The 14,611-nt window shown below is 41.7% G+C and overlaps 1 protein-coding gene across 2 annotated transcripts in view; it reads right to left on the bottom strand.

Moving 5' to 3' along the window:
* Nucleotides 1-14,611, bottom strand: part of NMNAT1 (nicotinamide nucleotide adenylyltransferase 1) — a 42,874-nt gene that overhangs the window by 18,928 nt on the left and 9,335 nt on the right. The window contains exons 1-2 of one of the 2 annotated variants that reach the window (XM_072608805.1): nt 9,073-12,461; nt 4,929-5,014 (exon numbers count right to left, since the gene is read on the bottom strand). The exons of the other annotated variant lie outside the window; for it this stretch is intronic. Coding sequence (XP_072464906.1) covers nt 4,929-4,977 — 49 coding nt within the window. The 5' untranslated portion in view covers nt 4,978-5,014; nt 9,073-12,461. Of the gene's footprint in view, nt 1-4,928; nt 5,015-9,072; nt 12,462-14,611 lie in introns of those variants that run through there. 2 annotated transcript variants of the gene reach the window in all.

The raw sequence follows: 14,611 nt of genomic DNA, 5'->3' as shown, positions 1-14,611 counted from the left end.
AATACATTGATATAAGATAATTCCAAAGGAGTCTGGTGAAAAATGCTATCCACATCCAGAGAAAGATAGAGTCTGAATGCAGATTGAAGCATACTATTTTTTTCACTTTCTGCATTTTTTTGTGCATTTCTTTCCTTTAGGTTTGTGTCTTCCTTCACAACATGACTAATATGGTAATATTAATAAGTAATATTGCTTACTTTCTCAGGGTTGGGGGAAGGGAAGGGAAGGAGAGAAAATTTGGAATTTAAAACTTTTTAAAATTAATGTTAAAAATTATCTCTACATGTAACTTAGGAAAAAGTAAAATATTATATATTAAAAAAGGATGGAACCAGTCTTCAATGCCAATTTTCCCAAATGCCCTCCAACTCTTGTTTCCTCACTGATGTTCTATCACTGCAGTCATTTTACGGATGAAGCTCAGGGAGTATCAATGACTGAATAGAATCATCCTCAGGGCAGTCCTCTGGCTTCCAGTGCACTGATTTTTTAGTAGGAATAATGATCGATCGACCAACTTGGAGAGATGGCTTGAGGTCAGACTGATGAGGGGAATGGAATGGAAAGTTTATCCTCAATAGGCAACAAGTAGCCTTTGAAGGTTTCTGAGTAGTGGGATCAAGTGATAAATGTGGTCTTTCAGGAGTATACAGAACAGGAAAGACAAAGGCTGGAGACAAGAAGAGGAAGGAGGTTCCCATGTTGGTCCACTTATGAAATGAAAATCTGGGGTGGCGACAGTGAAAATGGAAAGGAAGGGGCAGAAGAGAGGCATTTCTGAGGAAGAATAGACATTCATTCATTTAACAAACATTTACTGGGCCCTATGTTGTAATAACAAGTAATTCTAATTCTATGTAAAGTCTGAAGATGATTTTACCTCCCTTATTATCATTGGCAGCTCACCACCTGTGAGGCAGAGCCACAAGGATTATTGTTTCTGCTTTACAAATGAGAAAACTGACTCAAACAAGCTAAACGAGATGCCCGTGGTCACACTGCTAGAGTCAAAAGGAGGATTCTGAGGAGACCACAACACATCACTAGTAGAAAAAGCACAGGATATGGAGTCAAAGAACCTGGCCAGATCATTTAATCTCCCTGGGCCTTCGGTTCTTAAACTGTGAAATGAGGGAGCTGAATGAGAGGCCCCCAAGATGCTTCCCAGAATCAGGTCTCTGACCTTAGGAGCCCAAGCCTTCCTGACCCCAAGTCCTACCTTTTACCCACAATGCCCAGAAGGGCATGGTGCTCTGAAGATACCAAGGCACAGGAAAAGGATGGGTGCCATTTACACAGCACTTGAAGGTTTACACAGAATTTCACTTCCATCATTTCATTTACTGATTACTGAGGCATGGAGGGGTTAATCACACACAACGGTCAGAGAGCAGAGGCAGAATTTGAACCCGTCTTTCCTGACGCCCAGCCTAACCCTCTTTCCTCTGTGCCATATGGGGTGTGGTCCAAACCTCAGCAGGGGGTGGGCAGTGGTTGAGTTCCAGGCAGAATCAATGAGACCATGTGCAATCCTGCTTTCCTGTCAGTTTTTTTCTGCAGTATTTAACGTTGTTCACAGTGGAGCACTTCATACTTTTTCCCCTAAAAGTATTGTTTCTTGTAAGAACAGTCTCTGTGATGAGGTTTCAGATTTTTTACTTGTTTACATTTACTAGTAAATGCGGATCAAACTAGAAAACCAAGGTTCTCCTGAAATATTCTCCAAACACTCACAATCCTGTGGTCTAGTGGAAGAAGTGCTAGACTGGGAATCAAACGCCCCAGTTCTGGATCCTGCTTAATTCTAAGCCAACTCTGCCAAGCCACCTCGACTTGGACCTTCTCCTCCATCTTGGCCCTACTGCTCCCAAAGAGGTTGGCACCTGCCTGATTTTGCTGGGAGCCAGACCTCCATATCACCTCCAGGAGACTCTGTCACATATTCCATTAAAGTATATTCTCTTTGGGGGCAAGCATCCCCAGTGTTTGGAGCACAGTGCCTAGCACATGGTAAGGGTTTAATGTTTCATCAGTCACTCTATCTTGACCTTGGTTAAGTCACTTAATCTCTCTGGGTCCGAGTTTGTTCTGTAAAAGGGGAAGGTTGATGAGATGACCTCTAAGCTTCTTCAGCGCTTAATCTGTCCTATCTGATCAGTATCTTATTTAGTTTCAAATTCCCAAATCAGTAAGGTATATTCAACTGAAAACTGATCCCAACACTGAACCATTTTTTTTGGCAAGGTCTGTATATCAACCAACCACTTGGCTTCCTTTTTCTACGTCTAAAATCCACCTCAACCTGCTGTGAGTGCCTCACTACCATTCTCCTAACTTCTCCTTGAAATGTTTTTTGTCTTGTTTTATGTAATGGCCATTTTGGGAAACATTCATGCCTCCTACTCTCCCTAGATTAAATTCTCCCTTTTAACAAAGAAAATAGTACCCCATGCAGTGACCCCATCTGACAGTGTACAGAGCATTCTGTTTGTACTCTCCTTTACTAATGTGCAGAGAGAAGTGTTTTATTGTCTCTTCTCGGGTACCATGACTGGTTTTTTCACTCCCTTGAAATTAATTCCTCTTCCTTTCTGTGATAATTTCATGTACATTATTGCTTGTCATTGGGCATACTGTTCTTTTAGCTCTGCTTACTTCATTCTACCTAAGTTCATACAATCTTCCCAAGTTTCTCTGAACTATTCACATTCAGTATTTCTACATAATGATATGACATTCACACACTGGTTTCTTTTTTAGCCAGTCTACAACTGATGGACCCTTATTCTGTATCCAGACCTGTTTTAAGTTAAAAAAAAATGCTAGTCCAATTTCCAATTAAATGGCATTAAATCAGGCTTGCTAGAGCAAGACTATAGCCAATCGTCTCTGTCTGGTTCCCATGGCAACCAAGTCATGGATTACACCTTCCTGGGTAAACTGAACTGCATTGTTACCTGTCAGCAGCTGACTGCACTTCTAAGTAAGGCTGGCAGCTGGGAGGGAGGAAAGTGAGAGCAGGTCACCTGAGCTGATCACTGTCACCTGAACCAGGAATATTCCAGCTTTGCTGTCACTACTCTCAATGGGAGTCACTGAGAAGCATCACTAGCCTGGGCGAGCAGAAACCATGCAGTGGGAAGCCTCCATCTGACCCCAAAGCTGAGGATCAGGAATGACTCAGGAACAGGGATTTCCACCCACCTGAGGGAGAGGCTTGGGTAAGGCACAAGAGATAGATATACTTGGGTCCATGATCTTGTTCTTAAAAAATGTTTTGATAACTCTATTTCAATATAACTGGTTTATCTTGTAATCCATTGTATTTTATTCTCTGTATTTAAAACATGATTCTGGAGAAAGTCCTTAGATTTCACCAGACTGCCCAAAGGGTCCAGGATGTCACCAGCATTCTGAGAACACCTGACCTTAGAGGCTTAACACCAAGGCTTTGTTCTCCTTGTTCTCATGGGTGTTCAAGGATTATCTGAGCCATGATTCACTTTAGCTTGGTGCACTTGGCCTACCGCTTACACCACCGGCTTCCAAGACCTACCCGTCTCAGGCTGTAAGTATCTCTACCTATAAACTGTTGAGCAGGGCTCTACCTATAAATCTAGAGTAGGGCTTCTTAAACTTTTTCTACTTGTGATCCCTTCAGCATTTCTTAAATTGTGGGTCATGACTCCACATGGAAGCAGGTGAGGGGGACGAGAATGTGCCTAAATATAGAAGAGTTTCTATTTCTTTCTGAGGCATTAGCCGAATCAAGCTGCTCAATTAAAAATTACTAAGATTTAAAGATCAGGCCAGAGAGGAGAAAACGGGACCAGAATCTTTGTTCAGCTCTCCAAGTGACAATGCAGCAGGGTCACAAGAGGAAACTGAGTTTAAGAGGAATCACTAAAGCAGGGCCTCCTTTTTTTTTTTTTTCCAGAGAGCAGAATTCAGGCATCTGGATGAGGGCTGTCTCATTCCAATCAGCCTCAAGGGCTTCCAACACATAATTCAGAATATCTTAATTTCTGTAAATACCCAAGTCTCAGAGCCAAGTCTGGAAATAGGGAGGCAAGCAAGATAGGTAATGACAGTTCTGGATCTAAGCCATTTTCTTCTAAGGCTAATATACTTACTCAGAAATCAATTCCCAAAGAGGAATTCCAAAAGCATCCATAGCAATGACAGTATTGCTGAAATAAATGTATTGGGGCCAAGGTGTTTACACTCCACGTGTAGATGTGAAAGTTATGGCACATATGTGTCAAAAATAAATAGGTCTCCTTCGCAACATTAGCAAAAAAGAACTTAGGGGTTATAGAGAGTTTATATCACTCAACTCCCCTAAAAAACCCATTCTAAATAATGGCAAAGGGTCTGAATGACATGACTATATCTCTAAAGCTAGACAGGACAGAAATGAGTGGCCCCAGCTCCGGGCCCAGGGAATCTTCAATTAGATGAAATGTATCCTAAGTTTGAGAGGACAAGTACAATGTGACAATGATTTGTGCTCTAGCAGTGAGAGAAAAGTTCTAAGGACTGACTGGTGTTAGAAAGAACCTGGAAGTTCAGCTTTGTTTCCAAGGCAGAGTCAGTCACACTTTGAGTCCAATGAGCCAAACTTTGAGCAGGAGATCGTGGCGGGGCTGCCTCAGCCTTGGCAGTTTCATGCTGAGCTCACTGCCTTGGAACAAAATCCCGAATCTGGTTTCTGGGAGATGATCTTACCCCTAAATAAGTAATGGATAAACTGTATTCAGGCAGGTAACCATACTCTTCTCTGGACTGGCCATTCTGCTCCTTCACTTCTGGGTCTTGTTCCGGTAAGTGCTTTCCCAGGCCCTGCAGCTGATACTATTGTTGGGGGGGGGGGGGGATGGGGGGAGTCTGGGCACCTCGAGGCAGAGACCTAAGACTTGTCTTACCTTTAGAGGAGCTGTGACCCCCAAACAATTTAACTGCAGCCTGTCCCATGGTTTCTTCTCCTGGCTCCAATCAGATCTAGTCACCTCTTTCAAGATAGAAAATAATTCGCACAAAATTTCTTGCATTAAGTTTAGATGGGCTAGAGAAGGGTTGGTTTAGGTGTAACCTGAGATCAACCTGCTTCTTAGCATATCCAAAACCATTAAAAATGAGACACTGAAAAAAGTTCATTGTAACATCTCCACATCCCCTAGGGACCAGTTCCTACTAGTGCAACATTAGCAAATGTCTCTAAGGGCTGAGGGTGACCCAACTAAAATCATCCAGACAGAACAAAGCTTCCTCCAAAGAGCCTCCGCTAGAAAACTAGAATGAGGCCATAAGAGGCCAATAAGGGACTCGGCCATTAAGTCAATGAAAACTGGGATAATGTGATGGATTTGACACTGTGCTTGGCATCAAGAAAGTGCATGCTGATAATGTGGGAGCTCAAAAAGCCCAGACCTGGGACCCACCCGAGACAGGAGAAAAGGCTTAGCTCCTCTAGATGCCAGCCGGATCAACCTAACTCTGAACTCAGAGGTTGGATGAGATGATAGCTCACATCCCCTTCCAGCTTTCAATCTAGGATCCTAGTGTTGCAGAAGATGGGCAATTTAGAACTGGCTCATGGCATCACAGACTGAGATCTGGAAGGCATGTGAGAAGTCACCATCCAATCCCTTCATTGTGTAGATGAGGAAATGAAGCCAGACTCAGACAGGTACTTTACTACCTGTGGAGGGCTAGGATTGGAATCCAGGTCCCCATCTCCAAATCCAGCACACTTTCTACTATGTTACTCTATCTCTCATATCATTTATCTACTGTTGCAAAGAAAATAAAATCTCTAAAAATTATTCTCTCATCAAAACACCACATTAATGTAAATTGGAAATACACAGCAGTATTCCCATATAATATTTCATATTCAAAGCAGTTTGGTTCTATGAAATAACTCTCTTTTTGTGACTCATGGGCTATCTCCATCCTCACTAATGGCTGCCCAGAGCTACAGATGGGAAGTGAGGGTAGAGGGGGAAGGGCAGCTCCCAAGCGACTGATGAGCTTGAAGGTTGGGGATTAAACTGTCATGTGGCATGTTGATTCCAGGCCCAGATCTGCCCATTACTGCAGCCAGCCCCTCCTCTGCAACCTGGTGGTTAACATTCTCTTTACTTTCCTCACTACTGGTAAGTTCCTGACCATTCTAATTAAATATTGCACCATGGGGGCAAACTGGTCATTTCCTGGGCACTGCTCTTGTCCTCCCAGAAGTGATGTACAGAAATAAAAGAAGCTGACTGCATGTCCTGAGTTACTTTAACTTCTACATATTGTATATGCAGACAGAGATATACAGACACAAACAGATACAGAAGGTGCATTTGCACTGAAGAAAGCATTTGTAAGCTAAGTTGTCCTGTCACAGCCCACTGTTTGCTTCTTCTCCTTTCAGGCCTGGCTTTGCTCCTCACTCAGGTAGAAGCAGGGCCCAAGGCACTGGGGGGGCTCTTTGCAGTTTCTGGTGTGGCTTCCTTTGCTGAGGGAGTCTGTACTATGGTCTTCACTGCCCTGGCCTCCAACTGTGTAAGTTTCTGAAGGAGCATGCTCCTGAGGGTTCATCTTAACCTGAGTAATGTAAGAAATCATACAGGCAAATGGTCCTTCCTGGTCTTCATATATGGCCACCCTTTCCCATCTCTGTGCCTTTGCATTGGCTGTGCTGCCTGTCTGGAGTGCACTCTCTCCCCCTCCTTCTTATCTGGTAGATGATACTTGGTAGACGGTAGATGCACTAAGGTATTCAGTCCATACAAGGAGCAAATGCTTGTACGTGGAGAGATGGAGATGACTACTCAGACACATGTCTTTATTTAAACAGACTTAATGGTGGTGGTGGGGAGGGGGGAACCACAACACCTTCAATTTAATAATTAAAGGATTTTTATTTTTAGTCTAGATCTGTGATTTCATCAGTACAGGGAACTCCTGGTGTGAGAACTCCCTCCACCTATACGGTACAGCATCTCATTGCCTTAGATGAGGCCCTGAGAGGCTCAGTGCATGTGTGTCAGGGGTGAGACACAAACCCTCATCTTCCTGACTCCAAGGGCAGCCCTTTACCCACTATATCACATTGCTATATCAAGGGATAATCAAGGGACTTTTATATTAGTAGCTAAAATTCCATATTCCTAGGATAATCTAAAAACCACTTATGATACTGGCAAGAAGTTAAATTGGTGGCTTAGTCTGACATGGGAGTAAACTTCCTATATCTGGCTTTACCAGCCAAAGAAATATCAATTAATCTTCCCCTAGAAGTCTCCACTCATGCAGATTTTCAATGCTAGATGAAGGAAAGGAATGATTCCTCACAGACATTTTCTTATATAGGAGAAAACCACCCCTGAACTTTACTACCTGTCTCTGCTCTTGTCTGCCGGCAGCTTGGCATCTACAGGTAGGTGGAGAGGTCTCCATTTTCATCAGGGATGAGTGGATGACTCAGGGATGAGTGGATGACATGGGTCACACAGACTTCAGGAGAAGCATCTGTCAAACTGGGAGCAAGCAAGCCAGGGAAAACCCTGATTCTTTTTACATGGAACCAAAAAGGACAAAGGATTATGGCAGACTAGTAGAAAGTCTTCTTCTCATATTTGTTTTATTTCCATCTTTAAAGATCTTGGGGTTTTTTTTTCTCTCTTCAGTGTTCTTCTTCATCATGGGGCTGATTTGGCTGGCCAACATGGTTTCTCCAGGCCTAATGTTGAATAGCCAGCCAGTCATGGGCATCCACGTCAGGCTGCTCTCTTGTTTCAGATAGCTGTCTCCGGCAGGCTGGGAGATGAATGGTCTGTTGTGACCACAGATTTTTGCTGGCAGGATTCCCACACAAGTCTCCTATCCCAATTCTTTTAGCTGAAGAGACAAGCTAATCCTTGCAGCAGCCACAAAGGACACAAACTCCAAGCTGGGCATTCAGAACACAGGGCTTTAACTATTCACGTGTACTGACTAATAAAAAGCTGAATTCAAATCAGGGATTTCTGAATCATCAATGTCACCCTCGATATGGCCATTTTTCCAAATACTCTCAAGACATCTGTTCTGACATTTTGGATGTTTTCAGTTCAAATAAGTTGGCATTAAGGGCTTGGGAAGTGCTTGGAGCATGGACCTCACCCCTAGCATCACCGAGAAGTGTTGCTATGGAAACAGCTACTAAAAAAGAGGAAGAAGGAATGGGTAGTGTCTTTGTAAAAGTGCACAAAGCTTTAGTTTCAAAAGAACAAAATGACTCAGATTGGAGGTTTGAACAGGGTCAAGTTGTTACATCTAAAAAAAAAGTCAGTGGAAACTTTGGGGATGACAATAATCCCTGACACTATACTGAGCATTATCCCCTCCCCCACAGGTTAAAACAGCCTTTCCGCATCTCAACATCTAATTGTGCTCTTCTAGAGAAAGCAGGTCATTAAATTGCATCATGACTAGACTGTTACTCCCTCTGTATCTGTTTACAAATTTGGGGTTATTAATAGGAAAGATCTGGTTATGCGCATGCACATATGCAACCCACATCTCCACTGTGGTTAATGCTGACTAGCTTTGTTCCCTTTTCTTCTGGAAATGTAGCAGGATACAAGTGCCAGGAGGACTACAATGTAATAAACACCATCTAAGCTGGTCCCCTCAGTGACGGGAGAACACGAGGCCATCCAATCCATTTTCCTTCACACTGGAGTCAGTTACTACACGGGGAGTTGGCTGTTAACATTTATTTCCCAGAAAGAGAACAACAACACAGCAAAAACCCTACCAGGTCACAGCCCAACATACCCAAAAGAGTGCAGGTCTTGGGGTTCCAATCTGGTCTGAAAGAGCCATGGGAGAGTCAACAAAACCTCTCTGAGCGTCAAGTGTAATGAAGGGCTTTTGGCACATTCCCAGACCACCTAACACACAGGCACCCTGTTTCTGGGAGAAGATACTCAGCAATCCCTCCCACTCCTCTACCCCTCTTTGAATTGGCTGAATAGCCAGAACAGACTGTGTCTCTAAAACTGCAGGACAGGGATAGTCTCATTCTCTTACCTGCATCCTCCAGAGAGGATAAAGATGCAAGTTCTCCCACAGCACAGATGCCATGAAATGAGCTGATGAGAGGGGGAAAGGCCTACCTTCTCCTCCTCTCCCTTTTTAGACTCTCTGGACCCCAAGAGATGTACCTGGGGTTTTGTGTGTTCCATTTGTCTTTTCATTGCATAGGCAATGGAATCCTGTAATCCCTATGGAGACCCTGGAGCCACGGAGACCTTAGAGCTAGGATTCCAGGCTGGATATGCAGCTATCAAGCCCAGCTGAGAAGCCCTGAGAAGCCAGTACACCTGGGACTCAAGCCCAAGGGAAATTCTGGACTTGGAACTTGGGGCTGTGCTATACAGGAACTGAGCTAAACTGTAAGCCTGATGAAGTGCTGAAAGGCAGGAGTAAGCCCCAAATACCTGGGAAGCAAATAGTGCTTGGTAAAAGCTAATCTGACTGTTATATGGTTAAATGGGAACTGAGGAGCCAGGATCCTCCTACAATTGAGGGAACATCATCAATGTGCCAATGGCAGAGAGCCTAAATGACCCTAACCCCTCCTTAGTAGTGCTGGAGAACTGTGGGACAAGGATGCAGTGGAACATACCTGGCCTTCAGGCAGTGGGGGGACAGAGTAGATACTGCCACACAGGTATCTCTCCAAGTTTACTTGTTATTGATGGGTTATAGTCACAGCCAGACCTTCCAGACTGATGAAATCATAAGTCCTTGACACACTGACCAATTCACAAAGTAATAACTAAGAGTACAGGATGCTAAAATTAGACCTTATATGTCATTGAGTCCAGATCTCTGTTCACTTGACAAATGAGGAAACCAAGAACCTGAGAGGTGAGTGACTTGCCCAAGGTTATGAAGATACTGAGGTTATGAAGATATTGGAATTCCCATAGAGGCCCTGAGATTCCTAAATCCTGCTGGTCACATTAGCCATGCTCTTTGCCCTCAGCTACAGCAGCCACTTTTAGAAGAACCTATTTGAAAATAATCACCTTGCTACAAATTCTATTTTAAAATAAGAACTCCCAGAAAGCATCAGGAAAAGTGACACAGATAATGGACAATCTCTGCAGGTCACTTTGAAAGGTCCAAAAACTTACGTCAATGTTATTTTCCCACAAAATGTATTTATGTTCCCCTTGGCAGAAAGGTCTGCTCAATATTTCTAATATAAAATTTAGCCTTGCTTCAGAAAAAAATTAGCTATTGAAATTCAGCTTTTTAAATTAGAGTATATGAGTCTAACAAATTCAATCTGAGATTTCATTTTAAACTACAAACTTCAGAGATTAACAGTAAAACCAAGGTATCCCAGACTTCCTGAAAAGATCTGCTGCTTGATAATTAATCAGCAGCAGTGGAAGAACTGTTTTTAATCAGATGTTTTCCTCTGTGTTATCTTACACAGTTTGACCATTTCGGCACCAAAATCAAGAATCTATTTTAACTGACATCAGATTCATTAAGAATTGTTTTTAATTTTATTCTACTGATACCTTAGAAACTATGCTATTTCTGACACAGGTGAATGTTAAAGCAAATAAAAATATGTAAACTTTTTCTAATACAAAATGCATAATAAGTTTTTGTCATGAATCTTTAAATACTTTTTAATAAATCTTATTTTTACATCTGCTTATTAGGTGGCAGAGGAGGCACAGTGCTGGGTCAGGAGTCAGGAACTTGAGTTTAAATCCAGCCTCAAACACTTACTAGTCGTGTGACCTAGAGCAGTCACTTCACTGCTGCTTTCCTTTGTTTCCTCAACTGTAAAATACAGATAATAATAGTACTTATCCCGTGGTTGCCGTCAGGATCAAATGACATGATATTTGTAAAATGTTTAACACAGTGCCTGATACAAAGGAGGTGCTATATCAATGTTTCTATCTCTCTCTGTGTGTCACACACATACACACACCCTTTTCTTGCCTTAATTATAATTCCATTGGCACCAGCAGCATCCTACAACCTGTCCTGATGACTTATCTAGGCTCAATGGAAAGGATCCTTGACATGTCTGATTTCTGTTACCACAATCCTTGTTGGAGAACACTGCCCTTTGTACCCACCTGTTAACATCTCAGGGATGTAACCAAGTAGAGGCACTATAGAAAGGTTAGTACTTCTTTCGTTTTATTTTTTAAAACACTTGGCTGTTGCTGGTACTCTAAATGTAAAATTCTTATCCACTGACAAACGCTATCGGACAAAATGTCTTGTACTCATCTTGACATTTTGCTCTAAATGAAACCAGAAAGCAGAAAGGCTGTAGGAGGCAGAGCCAAAATGGAAGAGTAGCAGGAAGCAGGGTAGTGAGCTCCCTACTTCAAAATGCCTCTAAACAGACCTAGAAAATGCACTGGACTGAATTCTGATGGGGGATCCAAGAAAAAGGTCACAATGAGTCATTTTTCCAGCCCAGATTAGCAAAGGGAGATGGAGAGGTCTGCAGACAACTGGACATAAGGTTTGGACAGGGGTAGCCCTGTGAAACACTCCAGAACAGGGAAAGGTTGTACACCAGGATTCCCAGACCCATACAGGGGCACCCCCAGACACATACCAGGACACCACAACAAGAACAGGTACCTTTTGGAAAACTGCCACCCACTACCCATTGGACGACCAGTGCCCAGGGGTGGCATTCCAGGGTAGGAAGGAGCTGAAGGCCCTAGGCATTGTACTGAGAAAGGATTAAGTTCAGAAGTAACAGCAATATGACTGAGATACCAGGAGCAGAGCAGGGTCTCACAGTTCCAGCTTCTAGCTCAGTCTGAAGCCTGCAGAGGAATAATCAGGAGAAGGATGCCAGACCAAAGGGAAGCCTGCCATCTTGTCGATCTGAATCAGGAGAGCTTCCTAGCTGGCTGGAGCTAACAGTGGTTTACTGTAGCTCACACCTAAACTCAGGTCAAGAACTTGCAGAGCTCATACCAGGTGGGTATCAATCAGATTTTGTCCTAGATCAGACGACTTTGGGAGCACAGACAGATTGTAGGGCACTAGTTTGAGCTGTCCCTTAGAGCTTGGAACAACACAGAACTCAATTTCCAAAGAAAACAGCAACAAGACTGGTCAGACCTTCCCTCCAGAAGCACTAGGTCAAGAAGTAGGCTAAAGAAAAAAGCAAACAAAAAAGGAATATCACCATTAAGAAATTAAAAAAAAAAAAACTATTATGGGGATAAGGATCCTTAAGACACAAACCCAAGAAAAGGGAATAACTACAAAATATCAAAAAAAAGTGGCCAAAAACAAAAAACACAGCTTGGACATATGTGCAACTAGAATTCCTGGAAGACATAAAGAATTTTTTTTAAAGAGTTAAAAAAAATTATCAGTGAAATAAGAACTAGAAGAAAAAAACTGGAAAAGAGACGAGTTATATAAGAACAAAAAATGGAATTAATAGCTTGGCACAAGAGATACAAACCCTGCCAAAGCAACAATCTCCTTGAAAAATTGAATAGGTCACATAAAAGTCAATAATCTCATGAGACAACAAGATGTATTAAAACAAAATCAAAAGACTGAAAAAAAATAGAAGAAAATGTAAGGTACTGCACTGTAAAAACAAACAACTGATTTTGAAAATAGATGAAGAAATAATTTAAGTCACTGGACTGTCTGAATTCCATGACCAACAAAAGTGGCAAGACATCATATATCAAGAAATTTTAAACAGAAAACTGCTCAGATTTCCTAGGACCAGAGGGCAAAGTGAAAATAGGAAATCATTCTCCAGTCACCTCCTGGAAGAAGAAGAAAAAGCCAAAATGAAAACTCCCAAGTACATCATAACCAAAATCTAGAGCTCCCTGGCCAAAGAAAACATACTGTACATGAACAGAAAGAGAATTCACCAAAGATTCACTGACAGAATCAAACATGAGTTAGCAACCACTACTATAAAGAAATAGAGAAATTGGAATACTATATTCTAGAAGGCCCCCAAAAACTGAGCATGATGGGGGTGGGGGTGAAGAACAGAGGACTTTCGTGCATTCTTGTTGAAAATACCAGAGCAGGAGTTAAGTGAAACATAAAGTGGTACACATAAACAAACAATCATTTGGTACTAAACAAGGATAAACTATTCGCACTGAAATATGAGGAGATGGTTCACGTGTCCCCTCTGAATCCTACCATCATCAGAAGTCATAGAGGGAATCTAAGTACACAGGTCCTGGGAAGTGATTCTGTTATGTCTTGATCTTAAGAGAAGAATGAAAAGATCAGGGAGAAGGAATATACTGGGGGGAAGTGGGAAAGGAAAGGAAGGTTAGGGAAAATAGTCTAACATAATCAGTGTCAGCAAGCAGAAATCTATACAAACAAGAAGGAGAGGAGTGGCTCTTCGCTATTGTCTAAACTAGTCAAAGAAGGGAAGAATACATACATACACACACAGATGGTACAGAAATATATTTCACTTAACATGGAAATAGGAGGGAAAGGGGAGAAAGGAGATTTAGAGGGAGAAAAGAGTTAGGGAAGGAATTCATGCTAAGCAAGGCAAACTAAAGATGCATAAATATATATATGTATAACGCTTTTTGAGGTAGCAAAGAATGAAAATGCAAGGGGATGCCCAACAACTGGGAATGAATGTACAAGTTATGATAGATGAATGTGATGGATACTATGCAGTGAAAAATGAAGAAGGGGATCGTTTCAGAGGAACCTAGAAAGACTTGTATGAACTGATACAGAGTAAAGGGAGTAGGATCAGAAGAACAATTTATACAGTAAAGCAATACGGTAAAGATAACTTTAAAAGAATATTGTATATATACATATATATAATATCTATGCAACACACATATACTCACATATATGTGTGTATATACATATATGTATATATGTATGCGTGTATGTATGTATAAAAAAGGAACTTTGTCAAATCTATAAGAACACAAGTCATTCCCCAGTTGTTAAATGGTCAAAGGACATGAACAGGCAGTTTTCCAATGAAGAAATCAAAACAGTTTCTAGTCATATAAAAATGTTCTAACTCATTACTGATTAGAGAAACGCAAATTAAAACCACCTTGGGATATCATTTTACACTTATCAGACTGGCTAAAATGACTGAAGGGGAAAGCAACAACTGTTAGAGGGAATGTGGAAAAATCAGGACACTAATTCACTGTTGGTGGAACTGTGAAGAGATCCAATCATTTTGGAGAGCAATCTGGAATTATGCCCAAAGAGTTATTAAACTGGTCATACACTTTGACCCAGTAATACCAACACTAGGTCTGTTTCCAAAGATGATTAAGGGAAAAAGGAAAGAAACTACATGTTCTAAAATGTTTATAGCAGCTTTCTTTGTGGTGGTAAAGAACTGGAAACTGTGAGGATGCCCAGAAATTGAAGAATAACTAACACGTTGATAAGGCCTATGATTGTGACTGTACTACAGAAAATAATGAGCTCGATGGTCTTAGAAAAACATGATAGATTTGCACGAAATAATGACTACAGAAATGAGCAGAATCAAGAGTGTTATATACAGTAACAG

The sequence above is a fragment of the Notamacropus eugenii genome, chromosome 5 (assembly GCF_028372415.1).
Source record: "Notamacropus eugenii isolate mMacEug1 chromosome 5, mMacEug1.pri_v2, whole genome shotgun sequence".
NCBI classification, from domain to species: Eukaryota; Metazoa; Chordata; class Mammalia; order Diprotodontia; family Macropodidae; genus Notamacropus; species Notamacropus eugenii.
The sequence above is the reverse complement of the archived record's forward strand: the minus strand, read 5'-3'. Positions and strand labels throughout refer to the sequence as shown.